The following is a 14,032-nucleotide window of genomic DNA, read 5'->3' as shown; positions in this document are numbered from 1 at the left end:
ACTCCTGCAGGGACAGTCAGCCAAGGCGGAGGTGCAGGAGGGGAAGGGGGGCAGAGGGGCTGCTACAGAGGCCTTGCCACGTGTCTGCGGACGGAGCAGGGGTAGGATGAGGACAGCCAGCCGGGCAGGGATGAGGCTGGCAAAGCGGTGACTTGCAGAGCCAACCCCAAACCAGGAGGAGATACTGAAGTGACGTGGAGACCAAGACAGTGACAGGACAGGGGAAGGGGACGGTGCACCAGAGAGAGCAAAACGTGTGCAGAGTCTCAGCCCTTCTCTCTTAACATTCGTCTTAACGGGTATCAGCTTCGTTCTCCTGGGGCTGTCGGGGAGTTTCACCTGCTGAGAACTCTCTTTCCGGAGCACAGGACTGACCTCCAGGTTGGCAAGAATATATTTCCCGGAACCGGCAGTCCCTGCTGGTCCCCTTCCTTCCCGGTCCGTGGCTGCACAGCAGGTGCTGGGGGGGAGGGGCGGAGCCGTGGGGACGGAGGAATCCCGGAGGGACGCCAGGAGGAGGTGCTACCTGGAGAATGGCAGCCCCTGATCTTCACTGAGTGCAGCGGCGACTTATACTTTCCCGGACTCTCTGAACCCATTTTCCTCTGCTCCCTCCCGTGCTGTTTCTCCCACTGTTTCCTGCGGTGCTTTCTAACTTGCTTACCATAAACCGAGAGTCCAGACCAGTGCAGAGGGCAGCAGGGGAGCACAGCGGTCGGAAAGGGCCCTAACTGCCTCCCTCTTGGCCCGCGCAGACCAGCAGCCAGCAGCAGCTCCTGAGCCCCACGCTGTCCGACCGAGGGGGCAGCCGGCAGGACGCCGCGGACCCCGGCAAACCCCAGCGCAAGTTCGGGCAGTGGCGCCTGCCCTCAGGTGGGTGCTCCGGGGCCTTTCTCCATGGATTCAGGCGTTGTAGACACGTCTACACCTTGTCGGTGTGGGGTCTCGGATTTCAAATTCGAGGTGGCCTCTCAAGTTGTTTAGACTCCCCTCACTATCTTACACTATCTGACCTTTTCCTTTGCTTTTTTTTTTTTTTCCTTTGTAGATGCTAACGAACCGCCACTCACCCATATTTCTATGACATATTTCTATGTTCCCAGATTGGAACATTTAGTGATTTTTTTTTTGTTATTATTACGTTTTTTGTGATTATCTCAAAGTGTGATAGGGGGCAGGTAGCATGTTTTCAAAAGATATTATAAGTTGTCCATGGACATAATTTTAAAGTCCATGCATTTAAAGGTTATGAATATAAAGAACCAAGAGCTAGAAGGGGCTCGTACTTGTACTTAACGTTCTGTTGGGGGCGTGTTGAGCAGAACTGGTTAGTTGTTAACTGGTGGGGACATCACAGCTTTTCGGGAAGGGCTTGCAGGGGTGAACAGCTCCGCGTTGCTCATAGGACTCTTGTCAATTCCACAGCACCCAAACCAATAAGCCACTCAGTCTCATCGGTCAACTTGAGATTTGCGGGGCGCACAACTATGAAGTCTGTAGTGTGCAAAATGAACCCCATGACCGACACGGCGTCGTGTGGTTCGGAGGTTAAGAAGTGGTGGACCCGGCAGCTGACGGTGGAGAGCGACGAAAGTGGCGATGACCTTCTGGATATTTAGGCGGGGGACTCCGTGCAGAGCAGAGTCCTGGGGAACCCTGCTCTGTGACATTTTTCCCCCACAGTCTAACATCCTCTAGCGAGGAGTCTGGACTTGAGATGACATTTAATTCCACCTCGACAAGAGATTTTTTTTTTTTTAAGTGGATTTTTGTTCTGCCCTAAGGGGGCGTAAACTTTGGTCTGTCGCAGTTGTGTCTATGAGGGGTTGTTACCGTGTGTTCCAGAAAATTTGCGTAATGGTGGTATTTGTAATATTACCCAATACCAGATGTAGATCATTCAGGCATTTCCTATATTCTGTCTGTGTAAGCTAAGGTGTATATTCATATAAGCTCTTAAGCAGTACTCCCACACCCTGAAAGAGTGCTAAGCCCCAAGAGGCTAATATTTATGGTACGGAAGCTATAGCTTTAGCTCATGTTTATCCCACTTCTACTAGAAATACTTCCCTTGGGAAAATTTATTATTTACGATTGATCTGAAAAGGTCAGCACTGAGCTCATACTAAAATGACAGTAGTTTTACAAACTACAGATTCTCAGTTTTTAAAAGTATCTTCTTATTCTCGTGTTATTCTTAAAAATAGGCACAAACTATTGAGATCAGACCAAGTCTGTTTCTGGCCTCGGTCACTCCAATGAAACGGTTGCCTGCTTCCTAGAGAGCTGTGAGTGCAGACACCAGGCAAAGACATTTGGCCCAAGTCACCAGCTCGTTTAAAATAAACGTGTACATAGATCACTGGAAGGATGATCTTTCATAACGATGTTCAGTTTCTTTTAAAGCCGTTCAAAAACTAGCAAAAAGAGTGAAACTACATGATTCAGGCTGTTAAAGAAATCTTCGGGCGTGTGACATTGTCACTGGCTTCATGGCCTAACCCAGAGTATGTCCATTTTGCCAGAAAGTCGGCAAAGACATTGTGAGTTGATCCCAACGCACCATTGCCACGTTCAAGGGAAAATGACTCCCTGCTACCAGACCCTTCAAAGGACATAATGGCAACTTTGTAAAAACCCCGCTTGGAACTCAGTTTAGGGACCCCACAACCCAGCTGTGTTTGTTTCACATACCATGTGCTCTGGGAAAATTAAAATACAACGCGATTACAAAGTACCTGGGCCTCTTATGCTGAGACAACCAAGTAGAAGTGTGTCCGGGCCCCTAACTATGTTATTTTTGGTTAGAGATTTGCTGTTTTGATGATTTCTTTTAGTGGAGCGATGATCTCCGAGTCCTTTGACACCCCAGGTGGCTTTATGACCTCTTTTTCTCTATTTAACGTTCTTAAAATAGCCAAATCCTTTCTGTATAACAAACGTAGCATTGTGGTGCCATCTATTGTTTAAGGGTTTGTGACTCTAGGATAATGGGTAATTAAAGTCAGTGCGGCCAAAAGGATTTTATCTGGTTTTATGTTCAGTTGGAGTTTACTTTTTGTACATAAGCAAATCAAATAAATATTGCTTTTGTAAAAGAATTTACTCTGAGTTGATGGTCATTTCTAAACCCTTTCTCAGGTGTGGAATGAGGGAAGGGGTTTTTGGGGGGAGGATCATTAGAAATCCGCACTTTGCAAACTCTGCATTTGAATATTCTGTCTATATAATTAGTTAGCAAAAGCTCTGTCCCTGATACTCATGTCAGTTCAGTTCCTAAGCCAGATTGTTCCTTTCACGTGCCCATAAGGCTGAGTAAATACCCTCCACATCCATAATAAGACGGAAAAGGGTCTTACACAGCCTGGGCATGAGTCTGTCCTCGTGCTGCATGAAAACGAGATTTTATTTTTTGACTCATCGCACTTGAGTAATCCGGCTGCGGTCCCACAGAACTGCCGAGCCTTTCCTACAACGGCTGTTAACTGGTGTTTCACAGAACATCACTGTTGTTCATACCGCAGAGAAGCCAAGGGCCCAACAGCAATGCATCTGGAGTCACAGCACCTTCCACTTTCAGTTAAGTGAGACAGTCCCGTGGGACCCAGCTCTGCAGTTGCCTGGTCAGTAGGGCGGACAGCAAGTGAGGAGGTAAGTGCTACCCCTCTTAGATTTTTCATCAACCTATGAACAGTCCGGTGATGCAGATGGGAAAACTTCAGCCACAACGTTCCCTGGTCCTTAGGGAGCCAGACGTTGACACTAATCCTGTCAGTGTGCCACCCACGGCCTTTAATTAAAGGACGCTGTTGGTTCCAAGCACACCAGAAAGGATAAGGGGCAGAATGGTTGACACACAGCCCCTCGTGGGAACAGACCACACATGCAGCGCACATATGGCGATTCAAGGGGACTCAAAAGTGGACAGGGATGGAGAGACTGGCCGGACCGATGTTTTTCACTCTCTTTTCAGTGGTCGACTGAGAGCAGCACGCGTCTTCAGCGACTGGCCATGTGTGCCCCGTCGGAGCTGAGTAAGATAAGGGCGTGTAGAAGAAAAACCAGTTACAAAGCCTTAAGCAAAAGCATTTTCAAAGCCAGTTGAGTGAGGTTTTTGCCTGCTTCTTTGTAGGAAGGGGCAGACTGTAGGTAGGTGGTTTTCAGTCGGTTACTTGGCAGTGGTGCTCTTAGAGTCCTTCAAAATTCCTCAAATATTAACCAAGCAAAAGCCGGGCATCCTTAACTGAAGTTGCGATGCAGAGGAGAACCCCACTCTCGTGGTCTCTTTGCACCTCCTGATATTGATTGTGTCCCCACCACCAACCCCCACGCCCCAAAAAAGGAGAAATTGAAATCCTAACACCCAGGACCTGTGAATGTGATCTTTGCGGGGGAAGAGTCTACAGAGGTAATGAGTTAAGGTGACGTCACACTAGAGGAGGTGGACCCATCATCCAACATGACCGATGTCCTGAGAAGAAGAGAAAGTCACACAGGGAAGAGAATACCACGTGAAGACACAACACAGAGGGAAGACGGCCGTGTGAAGACAGAGGCGGAGATCGGAGTGACGCTGACACAAGCCAAGGAACGTCTAGGGGTGCAAGAAACTGCAAAAGGCGACAAAGGATCCTCCCCTAGAGGCGTTAGGGGGCTCATGGCCCTGCTAACACCTTGATTTTGGATTTCTAGCCCCCAGAACTGGAACTGAGATGGTAAGTTTTTGTCACTGAAAGCCACCCAGTTTGCAGCATTTTGTTACAGCAGGCTTAGAAAAAGTAATATACCCCCAAATCCACTCCAGCCCCCAAAGATGGCCTGAACCAGCCCAGTGCTCCAAAGAACCTAGCTGGAAAAATGCTACTACAGGTCAAAGACCCTGAGTTTGTAGTTTGACAGATGAGTTTCAAGTCCTGGATTTACTGGTTACTCATTGTGCAATCCCTGATGAGTTTCATACCCTATCTTGGCCAAGATTTAGCTTCCTGCTTTTAAAGAAAAGGCAGGAGAGGGGTCCCTGGGTGGCTCAGTTGGTTAAGCAGCTGCCGTAAGCTCAGGTCATGATCCCAGAGTTCTGGGATCGAGCCCCGCATTGGGCTCCCAGCTCATCAGAGAACCTGTTTCTTTCTCTCCCTCTGCTTGCCACTCCCCGTGCTTGTGCTCTCTCTCTCTGTCAAATAAATAAAAATCTTTTTTTTAAATGGTTTTAAAAACAAGGCAACAGAGATGAATTTATTCATTTAAAAATAGAATCACTGTATGATTCCAGCATTACCATTTCTTGGTACATACCCAAAAGAAAGGAATGCAGAGTCTCAAAGAGGTATATTTTATGTCCCTGTTTATGGCAGAATTTTCACAATAATCAAGAGGGAAAGCACCCAGAAATCCATCTTTGGATGGATGGATGGATGGATTAAAAAAAAAATGTTGATGCATGCAATAGAATATTACTCAGTCTTAAAAAGGAAGGGAATTCTACTATAGGTAACAATAGGATAAACTTTGAGGACATTATGCTAAATGAAATAAGACAATCACAAAAAGACAAATAGTGTAAGAGCCCCCTTATATGAGGAATCAAGTGTAGTAAAACTCATAGAAACAGAAAGTAGAATGGTGATTGCCAACATCTGGGAGGAGGGAAGTTTTCATGCAATGGTACAGAATCGCAGTTTTGCAAGATGAGAAAGTTCTGGAGATTGTCCACATAGCAGCGTGAATATACTTGACACTATTGAAATGTACACTTAGAAATGGTTAAGGGGTGCCTGGGTGGCTCAGTTGTTCAGTGTCTGCCTTCGGCTCAGGTCATGATCTCATGGTCCTGAGCTAGAGCCCCTCATCTGTCTTTCTCTTTGGTGGGAAGCCTGCTTCTGCCTCTCCCTCTGCCCCTGCCTGTGTTCCCTCTCTCGCCGTGTCTTCTCTGTCAAATAAATAAATAAAATCTTTTTAAAAAATGGTTAGATTTGTAAGTTTTGTGTTCTATGTATTTTATCAGAAATAAAAATTAACATAATTTTTAGTATATCCTGTCATCTGATCCCAAAAGCTAAATGACCAAACTGAAATAGCAAAACAGGGGCGCCTGGTTGGCTCAGTGGGTTAAAGCCTTGGCCTTCAGCTCAGGTCATGAGCTCAGCGTCCTGGGATTAAGCCCCACATCAGGCTCTCTGCTCAGCAGGGAGCCTGCATCCCCCCCACCCCCCGCCTGTCTCTCTGCCTACTTGTGATCTCTCTCTCTATCAAAATAAATAAATAAAACCTTAAAAAAAAAAAAAAGAAATAGCAAAACTATTTCAATGCCACTCTTATGCTTCCATATCTGCTTGCTTTCTGCATTTGAGCAGTATGCCTGGTTTAAATTTAATACTTTATATTAAATCTATATCCCCAATGCTGCATGTCACTCATTCAATTAAAAAATCTGCCTGTAGTGTGTCTAGTAAATATCTGAATCCCATTTGAACGCTTAGAGGACTGGCCTCACTGGCCCCTGAGTTAAGCTGTGGGTGGTTTGTTAGAGGCACATCTGAAGAGGTTTTTCATTCTCCCTTTGTGGGCAGTGATTCAATGTCGATGTCAATTTTAAGGCTTGGTTACAGAACCAACCAGACTACAAGAGGAATTATGTAGCTTTGTTGTGTTCCTTTCACAGATGGGTATCTACCACTCCATTTCCTCTACGATGCGGATAGTGACCCCCAAATCACACTAAGTGGAATCACTCACTTTGAGACATCACCATCCGTTATCCTGTTCCCAATGCCTGACTGCCCTGAGATGTTCAGCATTTCAGTGAGAGAAAACCCAACTGTGGGGACAGAAATGGGCTAAGGCCCGTGGGTTCTCTGCAAATAAATACATAGAAGAAGACGTACTTTTACATTCCAAGTAATGTCGAAACCATCTAAAATAATAAATCAGCCCCTTGACCAAGGGCTGCCAGGAGTAGCAGAGTAATATTTTCCAGAAAAGTCTTCTCTAGTGAAGATCATGAGGGAGAGAGTTGTACCCATAAATTATAGCCAAGAAAGTTAGCTTTTTTGATTTGAACTATCTGCATATTCTTAGACTTTTTTTTTAATTACATTCAGTTAGTCACCATAAGTACATCAAATTTTTTGATGTAGTGTTCCATGATTCATTACTTACGCATAACACTCAGTGCTCATCACAACACAAGCCCTCCACCTGGCTACCCCATCCCCCACCCACATCCCCTCTGAAACCCTAATTCCCCCTCTTCAGTTTTCCCTCCCTTCCCCTTATGGTCTTCCATGCTATTCTTTATTTTCCACATACAGTGAAGCCATATGATAATTGTCTTTCTCTGCTTGACTTATTTGGCTTGTATAATCCCCTCCAGTGCCATCCATGCTGATGCGAATGGTGGGTATTCATCCTTTCTGATGAAGGCATAACACTCCATTGTATATATATACACCACATCTTTATCCATTCATCAGTTGAAGAGCACCTTGGTTCCTTATACAATAAAAATGGTTCCATACAATAGTATGGCTATTGTGGACATTGCTGCTATCAACATTGGGGTGCATGTGTCTCTTCTTTTCACTGTATATCTTGAGGTAGATACCTCATGTGGAGAAGGAGGAAACCTCTTACATGGTTGGTGGGAGTCTAAACCAGAACAGCCACTTTAGGCAGTATTTATTTAATTTTGGAGAGGTTAAGAGTTAATGTAGGTAGCACTCTTGGAGCAGAAGAGTAGGTTGGAAGGATTAAAATAAGGACAGAAGCTAAGGCAACAGGGAGATGGTGTGGGGGGGGGGGGATGTAGTCTCTACTCTAGCCCTCCATTCCTGGAAAAAGAACATATCATGTCATGTTTGCAGGCAACTAGACTAGAATGTTAGCCAATGGGTCTGGCTAGGGAGAGCACTTCCTCTGGAATAAACAGAATGAGTGTATTAGAGTTCTCCAGAGAAATAGAGACAATAGGATATATATATGGGGGGGATAGGATATATATGGGGGGGTTATTTTAAGGAACCTGCTCATGTGACTTTGTGGGATGATGACAAGTCCAAAATCTATATGACAGGCTCGCTGACTAGAAATTCAGGCAAGATTTGTAATGTTGTAATATTAATTCCAAAATCTACAAACAAAAACTGTGGCAAGATTTCTATGTTTATGGTCTTGAGACAGAATTCCTTCTTCTGGAAACCTCAGTCTTTGTTCTTAAGGCCTTCAACTGATCGGATGAGTTTCACTTTCACTCACATTATGAAGGGTAACTGGCTTTTCTCAAAACCTAGAGATTTAGATGTTAATCACATCTTTTAAAAAAATGTCTTCATGGCAACATCTAAACTAGTGTTTGACCAAACAACTGGGGACTGTAGAATTGCCAAGTCAACACACATAAATTTAAACAACATTGTATATATGGACCACATCATCTTTATCCATTCGTCTGTTGAAGGGCAACTCGGCTCTTTCCATGGTTTGGAAATTGTGGACATTGCTGCTATGAACATTGGAGTGAATATGGCCCTCCTTTCACTACATCTGTATCTTGAGGGTAAATACCCAGTAGTGAAATTGCAAGGTCATAGGGTAGCTCTATTTTTAATTTTTTAGGTATCTTTACATTTTTTCCAAAGTGGCTGCACCAACTTGCATTCCCACCAACAGTGTAAGAGGGTTCCCCTTTCTCCACATCCTCTCCAACACTTGTTGTTTCCTGTCGTGTTGATTTTGGCCATTCTGACAGGTGTAAAGTGGTATCTCAGTGTGGTTTTGATTTGAGTTTCCCTGATGGCCAGTGATGATGAACTTTTTTCATGTGTCTGTTAGCCATTTGTATACCTTCTTTGGAGAAGTGTCTGTTCGTGTCTTCTGCCCATTTTTCGAAACGATTATCTGTTTTGGGGGTGTAGAGGGGTTGGGGGGATGCGTGAGCCTGGTGGTGGGTATTAAGGAGGGCATGTTTACATGGAGCACTGGGTGTGGTGCATAAACAATGAATCTTGGAACACTGAAAAAAATAAAATAAAGATGCAAAAAATAAATAAATAAAGACCAACAGAATTGTCATACGTAAAAAAAAAGAATTTAAACATCATAATGAATATAATTTTACTACCTGTAGTCGGTTAGTACAACCTTAGATACAGTCACTCATCTGCCTACAGAATCCAACCAATTGTCTTTCTTCCCTCAGAACAAGAAGCAATGAATGTTAATTTTATTCTCTCGGCTTCTTGCATGATGAGGAAGAAGGGAAACCAGACTGAGAAAGAGAAACATTGCATGGCATTTTTTTTTTTAATATGTTTACTTGTTGTCAAGGTGCTAACCCTAATTCATAGAGCTGCGTCAATAGACTTGAGAAGTATGTCGCTTCCCACAGGTACATCCTTGAGACCCTCTGTCTTAATTGGTCCCAGGAGCATTAGGACAGTCGCCTTGGGATAGACCAGACTCCAGACACTGTCTTCTCTTTCCAGTCTGCATTTCATGTTAGAAGCATCATGGAGGGCCTACGCAGGAAAACACTGGAACCACAACAAAACCGTCCCCTAGGGAACATCAGGCTGGCAGTAGGTCGATAGTATATTTCACCTGTCACAGGAAGCGCTGTCGGAGCGAGCTCAGTTCTCTCCTCTGGTGCCGGGGGACACTCAGCAGTGGGTTCTCCCAGGCATAGAGGAGAGAAAAGCCTCCCTCTGTTCCGTCTGAGCCCAGAGACAGGGGCACGGGAATGGGAAGGAGTCTCTACTCTCTTGACATGTTTAGTGAGACTCCTAGATTAACTGAAACTTTCCTCCGGGATTCACGGCAGGCCATATGATGGCCTCTTCCCCAGAACTGTCTCCTCCCCACCCATGTGCAGAGCACCACACTGCACCCCCTGCGGACGCCTGCCTCTGCCTCCATCTCGCCTCTCCTTCTTCCTGTGGCCATCACTGGCTGCAGAAAACGCTCCTTTTCTGTGTTCTACCAACTTAGCTTCAGAGCCAAACCCATGCATAATTTCCAAGTGGGTGTTCTTTTTTTGATCCATGGACTCCTTTCTCAGGGCAATGCAAAGGGGCTTAGCTCAGGGCCAGGTCAAAAGATAATTGGGGATTCTGCGAAGCCCTAATGAGCACAGCCTGAAGGTCCAGGCTGTGTTCTCACTTCGAACAACTACCTTGTGTCGACACGTCACACCACCAGCCCTGATTGTCTTATCTGGGGGTCTCCCAGCCCAGGCAGGGGTTCCACCCCCCATTCTGCAACTGCCTCACACCCTGGCCTAACTGCTAATTAGATGCCTCATTTCTTGGCACGGGCCTAGGCCTGAACCATCTGCTTATTGATCACATCCTTCAGAATATATTGGATTTTAAGGAATCCAGCCACAAAAGCAGGTAATGTTGCAGGTGGCTCATAGTGAAGAACACCCTTGGGAGTATGGAACAAGTGGTGACCCGTAGCCACCACAGGAACCAACCAGCTACAGGAATCCTACCAGCAAAGCCCCATCGATTATCTGCCTTATAAAGTGATACAATAATAAAATTCAGAATTTCTCCATGAACTCCTTCCACTATGGTCAGCATTATGGAAAAGAAAAGTGTAAGAAGTGGGCCAACAAGCTACACAGCTACAAGACGATTAGCCAAGAACCAGAAGGCTGGCTGCCCACTTTGCAGGGAACTCTGCCCTTGTTTCTCAAATCTGGGTCATGTACACGGATCCTCCACGAGACCATGAAGCCTTTCAGGGGAATTATGACCCGTCCATTCCTGTGCCTCCAGCATCTCGAAATGGCATGTTGACATACATGTGGTTCACAGCTCTGCTCTGAGCTCAACAGAATGGTGCTGCTTTGGATTGTTTTCGAACTCGCCTCCAAAGGAGGATGCCTGACATCCCTAGTATTCTTTCCCAAACAGAACAGAACCACTGGGAAGATGACTCATTTTTCCATCTCAAATTCCTGTCCGTTCCTCCTTGTCACTCACTCCTTTGTGGGACACAGACACTTGTTCTCGGGTAAGACAGCAGTGTCAACCCGGCAGCGTAAGTCTTCCCTGGAGCACCGGTGTCCTTGTAGAGTGCTCTCCATTTCCCGTGCAAGAGCTTCATTCCAGAGACCCCGGCAGGACACGGTCCTGCAAGGGCTCCGAGTGAGCCATGAGAAACAAGCCTGGAACCTGCAGTCAAGGCCACAGTTCAACCATCCACCCCAGCAAGCGGACCATAGCAGTGACCATGGCTGGGTGACAGGAAGCCATGTACCCTTAGCCTGTACCCCATCACCTACAAAGACATAGGTGAGGAGGAACTGTACTCCAAGTGACTATTGCAGCAGAAGATCCTCCAAAGGTCAGGCAAAAAGGAATTATCTTTTCTGGGAAGGGCAAGCTGGGAATGCAAGAACCAGGAATGGGGAGTGGGATGACTAGACAGCTTGAAGAGATATTTCGCATGTCCACATGTCTTTCCAAAGACATTTCCACAGGTCTTTTCTGAGATCTGCCCATTCCTCACTGGTCTATCACCTGATGGGGCTTAACCTTAGGACAGTCAAAGTTCAAAGGTTAAACCCAGAAAGATGAGAAGTCTGGTAAGAGTTTGACTAAGTCAAGTTAGCTGGTATTTTGTCTCAATTGGTCAAACAGCTAATCCCTTCTGGGCAAAGACAGAACAGAAGGGTCTGTGTCTGACCCCTTCACAGGGGAAGGATGGCTTTTTTCAGTAATCTATTTTCCAGAACACAAGAGGGTGAGTTTTCCAGGAGCACAGGGCTGGTGTCCCCCTAGCTGCTTCACCTCCGCAGGACTGCTCTTTTCTCTTCTATAAAATGAGATTAGAATGATCTATGCCTTACTTGCCTCTCATTGAGTGTGTGAGAATCCAATGAGATATGTTGCTGAGTGTTTTTTATAGCCAGTAAAGCCCATCTGAATAATGCCAGCTATTGTGATCTCTGATAATGACCATTCAGCTCCATGCTCACAATGAGTTTTAGAGCTCATCCTTGCTGTCATGACATTCATAACATCTCCATCATCACAGAGGTAATGAGTTTGCTGTGTGGGAGGCCGTGGTGGGATATGCTGAGGGCTTCTTGGTATACCTCACGATGGGGAGGTACGACTTCCCCTCTGAGCTCATTCCCAGTCTGCAAAGAATTAAGAAGAATTTAGAACTTCACAGAAGATGTCATCTAAAAGACAGTGGTAAGTAAAGCAAAAACTTGTGGGAGTCTTCACCTTCTCAGAAATCAGAGCTCTTATATCACTTTCACTCAAAGGTTTCTCATGGCCCCTGTCAGAAATCCAGACCATTGGCCTTCAGAGGAAGGAGCCTGGAGACCCTACCAGCAGGTGTCACATCCCATGGCCATGGGAGCAGTGTGAATAATGCTTCAGTCAGCAAGCTGGATAAAAATATCTGGGGAACAAAGCTTTCTCAGAAACCCAAGGAAGAAAATCATTGTCTTTGGAAGGGAGAGAAGAGAAAGGTCTATACAAAAGGGAAATACGGAATGGAGTTTGAAGACCTTTGCCTCTCAGAGCAATGGAGTCAAAGATTGAAACCTAAAACCTAAAACCCTCTGGCTGGAAAGGGAAGGCTGACCCAGGAAGAGGAAGAACCAGCTGATTCCTGTATTGACTAGCCACTGGTTCATGGGCCACTGCTGGTATCTGGGCTGGTTTTGCGTTTGTCTCTGTTTCTTCTGACTTGTCAGAGTGGAGCTGACACAGACCTTCCCAAAATGGGACATGGAGTTTCGATTTGGAGCAAACGTAATGTCAGTTTATTAATTCTTCTCCCTGTTATAAATAAAACCCAAATAACTATGACAGTTCTTGCATTTGATTTCCTGAATGAAATGTCCACACTAGTTTTTCAGTAGGGTCTTGAGCACCAATTTCCAACCTGTAGAAGCAATTTCATCAGAAATATCCTAGAGGGAAGGTCCATTTTATGCATTTGTTTAAATGATTGTGCTGGAGGTACCTATGACCTTCCCTAAATGACCAAATCTAAAATATTAATTCTAGAATGTTAATCCATCAGTATTACATTACCGATGGAGGGGATCTTGCCCTAATTATCTTTGCATGTGTGCTACTGGGCATTAATAGACACATTCTCAGAAAATGACATCCTTATCGCCATTTGTCACCTAGATGACTGACCCCTCTGGCCCACCTTCTACTTCTCCATCAACATCCACATTGTTCTCACAACCAATTCTCCCTCCAAAAAAATGGCTGGAAAAGACCAGATGTTCTCAAAACAACATAAAGAGCCAAAAATGACTTACTCCCCAGCTCCTCCTCAGAGCCACCTTATTTTTCTGCCTGAGCCCATAGCAGTCTATGGAAATGATGGACAAATCATGTTTTCTGTCAAATATGCTAGAAATACCCTCTTAGGAAAGACTGTGTTGGAAACAACAGATTGGGTGTTGACTGTTGATACCAGCATCTATTGTTAAAAGAACCCACCTCATGAAAAATAAAGGAATAAAAGTCCCAGCTAAATGGAGATAATGAAAGAGTCCCATGTTTGTAACCTGTTCGTGTTTGTCATTCCAAGTCTCTTGAAATCAACTGGCTACAGCAACATCAGAAGTTGGCCAAGGGAACAGTGTGATTTCTCTTTGATGTGTTTGTTCACCAACCAGGAGCCCTTGGGGTTAGCCTTTCTCTTACGTTCATTGATCCTCCAAGATCAGAAGGCTTTTAACAAAATTGACCTGACTGAGGCCAAATTCTTCCCATAATTTGTCTAATGCATAGACTGCATCCCAGATGGTGACAGAGGTCCTTGCATCTATAAATGATGACAAGGAAACTGGCCCAGGATACGATTGAATCTCTAGCCTTTTTAATTTGAACAAATGATCGGCCATTCTTTAAGCATAAAATAACTTCTAAACCGGCAGTGTAAAGATAGTTTCTCACTGGATACAACTTTTGCCCCAAGAGGAGATGAAAAAAAATGATTGGAGTGTATGGAGCTCAGGTAAGAGATGCTCCATAGGCCTACATCTCAG

The 14,032-nt window shown here is 45.1% G+C and overlaps 1 protein-coding gene across 2 annotated transcripts in view; it reads left to right on the top strand.

Annotated features, from left to right (window-relative positions):
* The window catches only part of NALCN (sodium leak channel, non-selective), a 303,888-nt gene extending 300,787 nt beyond the window's left edge, over positions 1–3,101 (top strand). For both annotated transcript variants that reach the window (XM_082701489.1, XM_082701488.1), the window contains exons 43-44: positions 756–873; positions 1,426–3,101. In XM_082701489.1, coding sequence (XP_082557615.1) covers positions 756–873; positions 1,426–1,619 — 312 coding nt within the window. In that variant the 3' untranslated portion in view covers positions 1,620–3,101. The remainder of the gene's footprint in view (positions 1–755; positions 874–1,425) is intronic.
* Positions 3,102–14,032: the final 10,931 nt, after the last annotated feature.

The sequence above is a fragment of the Mustela nivalis genome (assembly GCF_964662115.1).
Source record: "Mustela nivalis genome assembly, chromosome: 15".
Taxonomy (NCBI): domain Eukaryota; kingdom Metazoa; phylum Chordata; class Mammalia; order Carnivora; family Mustelidae; genus Mustela; species Mustela nivalis.
The sequence above is the reverse complement of the archived record's forward strand: the minus strand, read 5'-3'. Positions and strand labels throughout refer to the sequence as shown.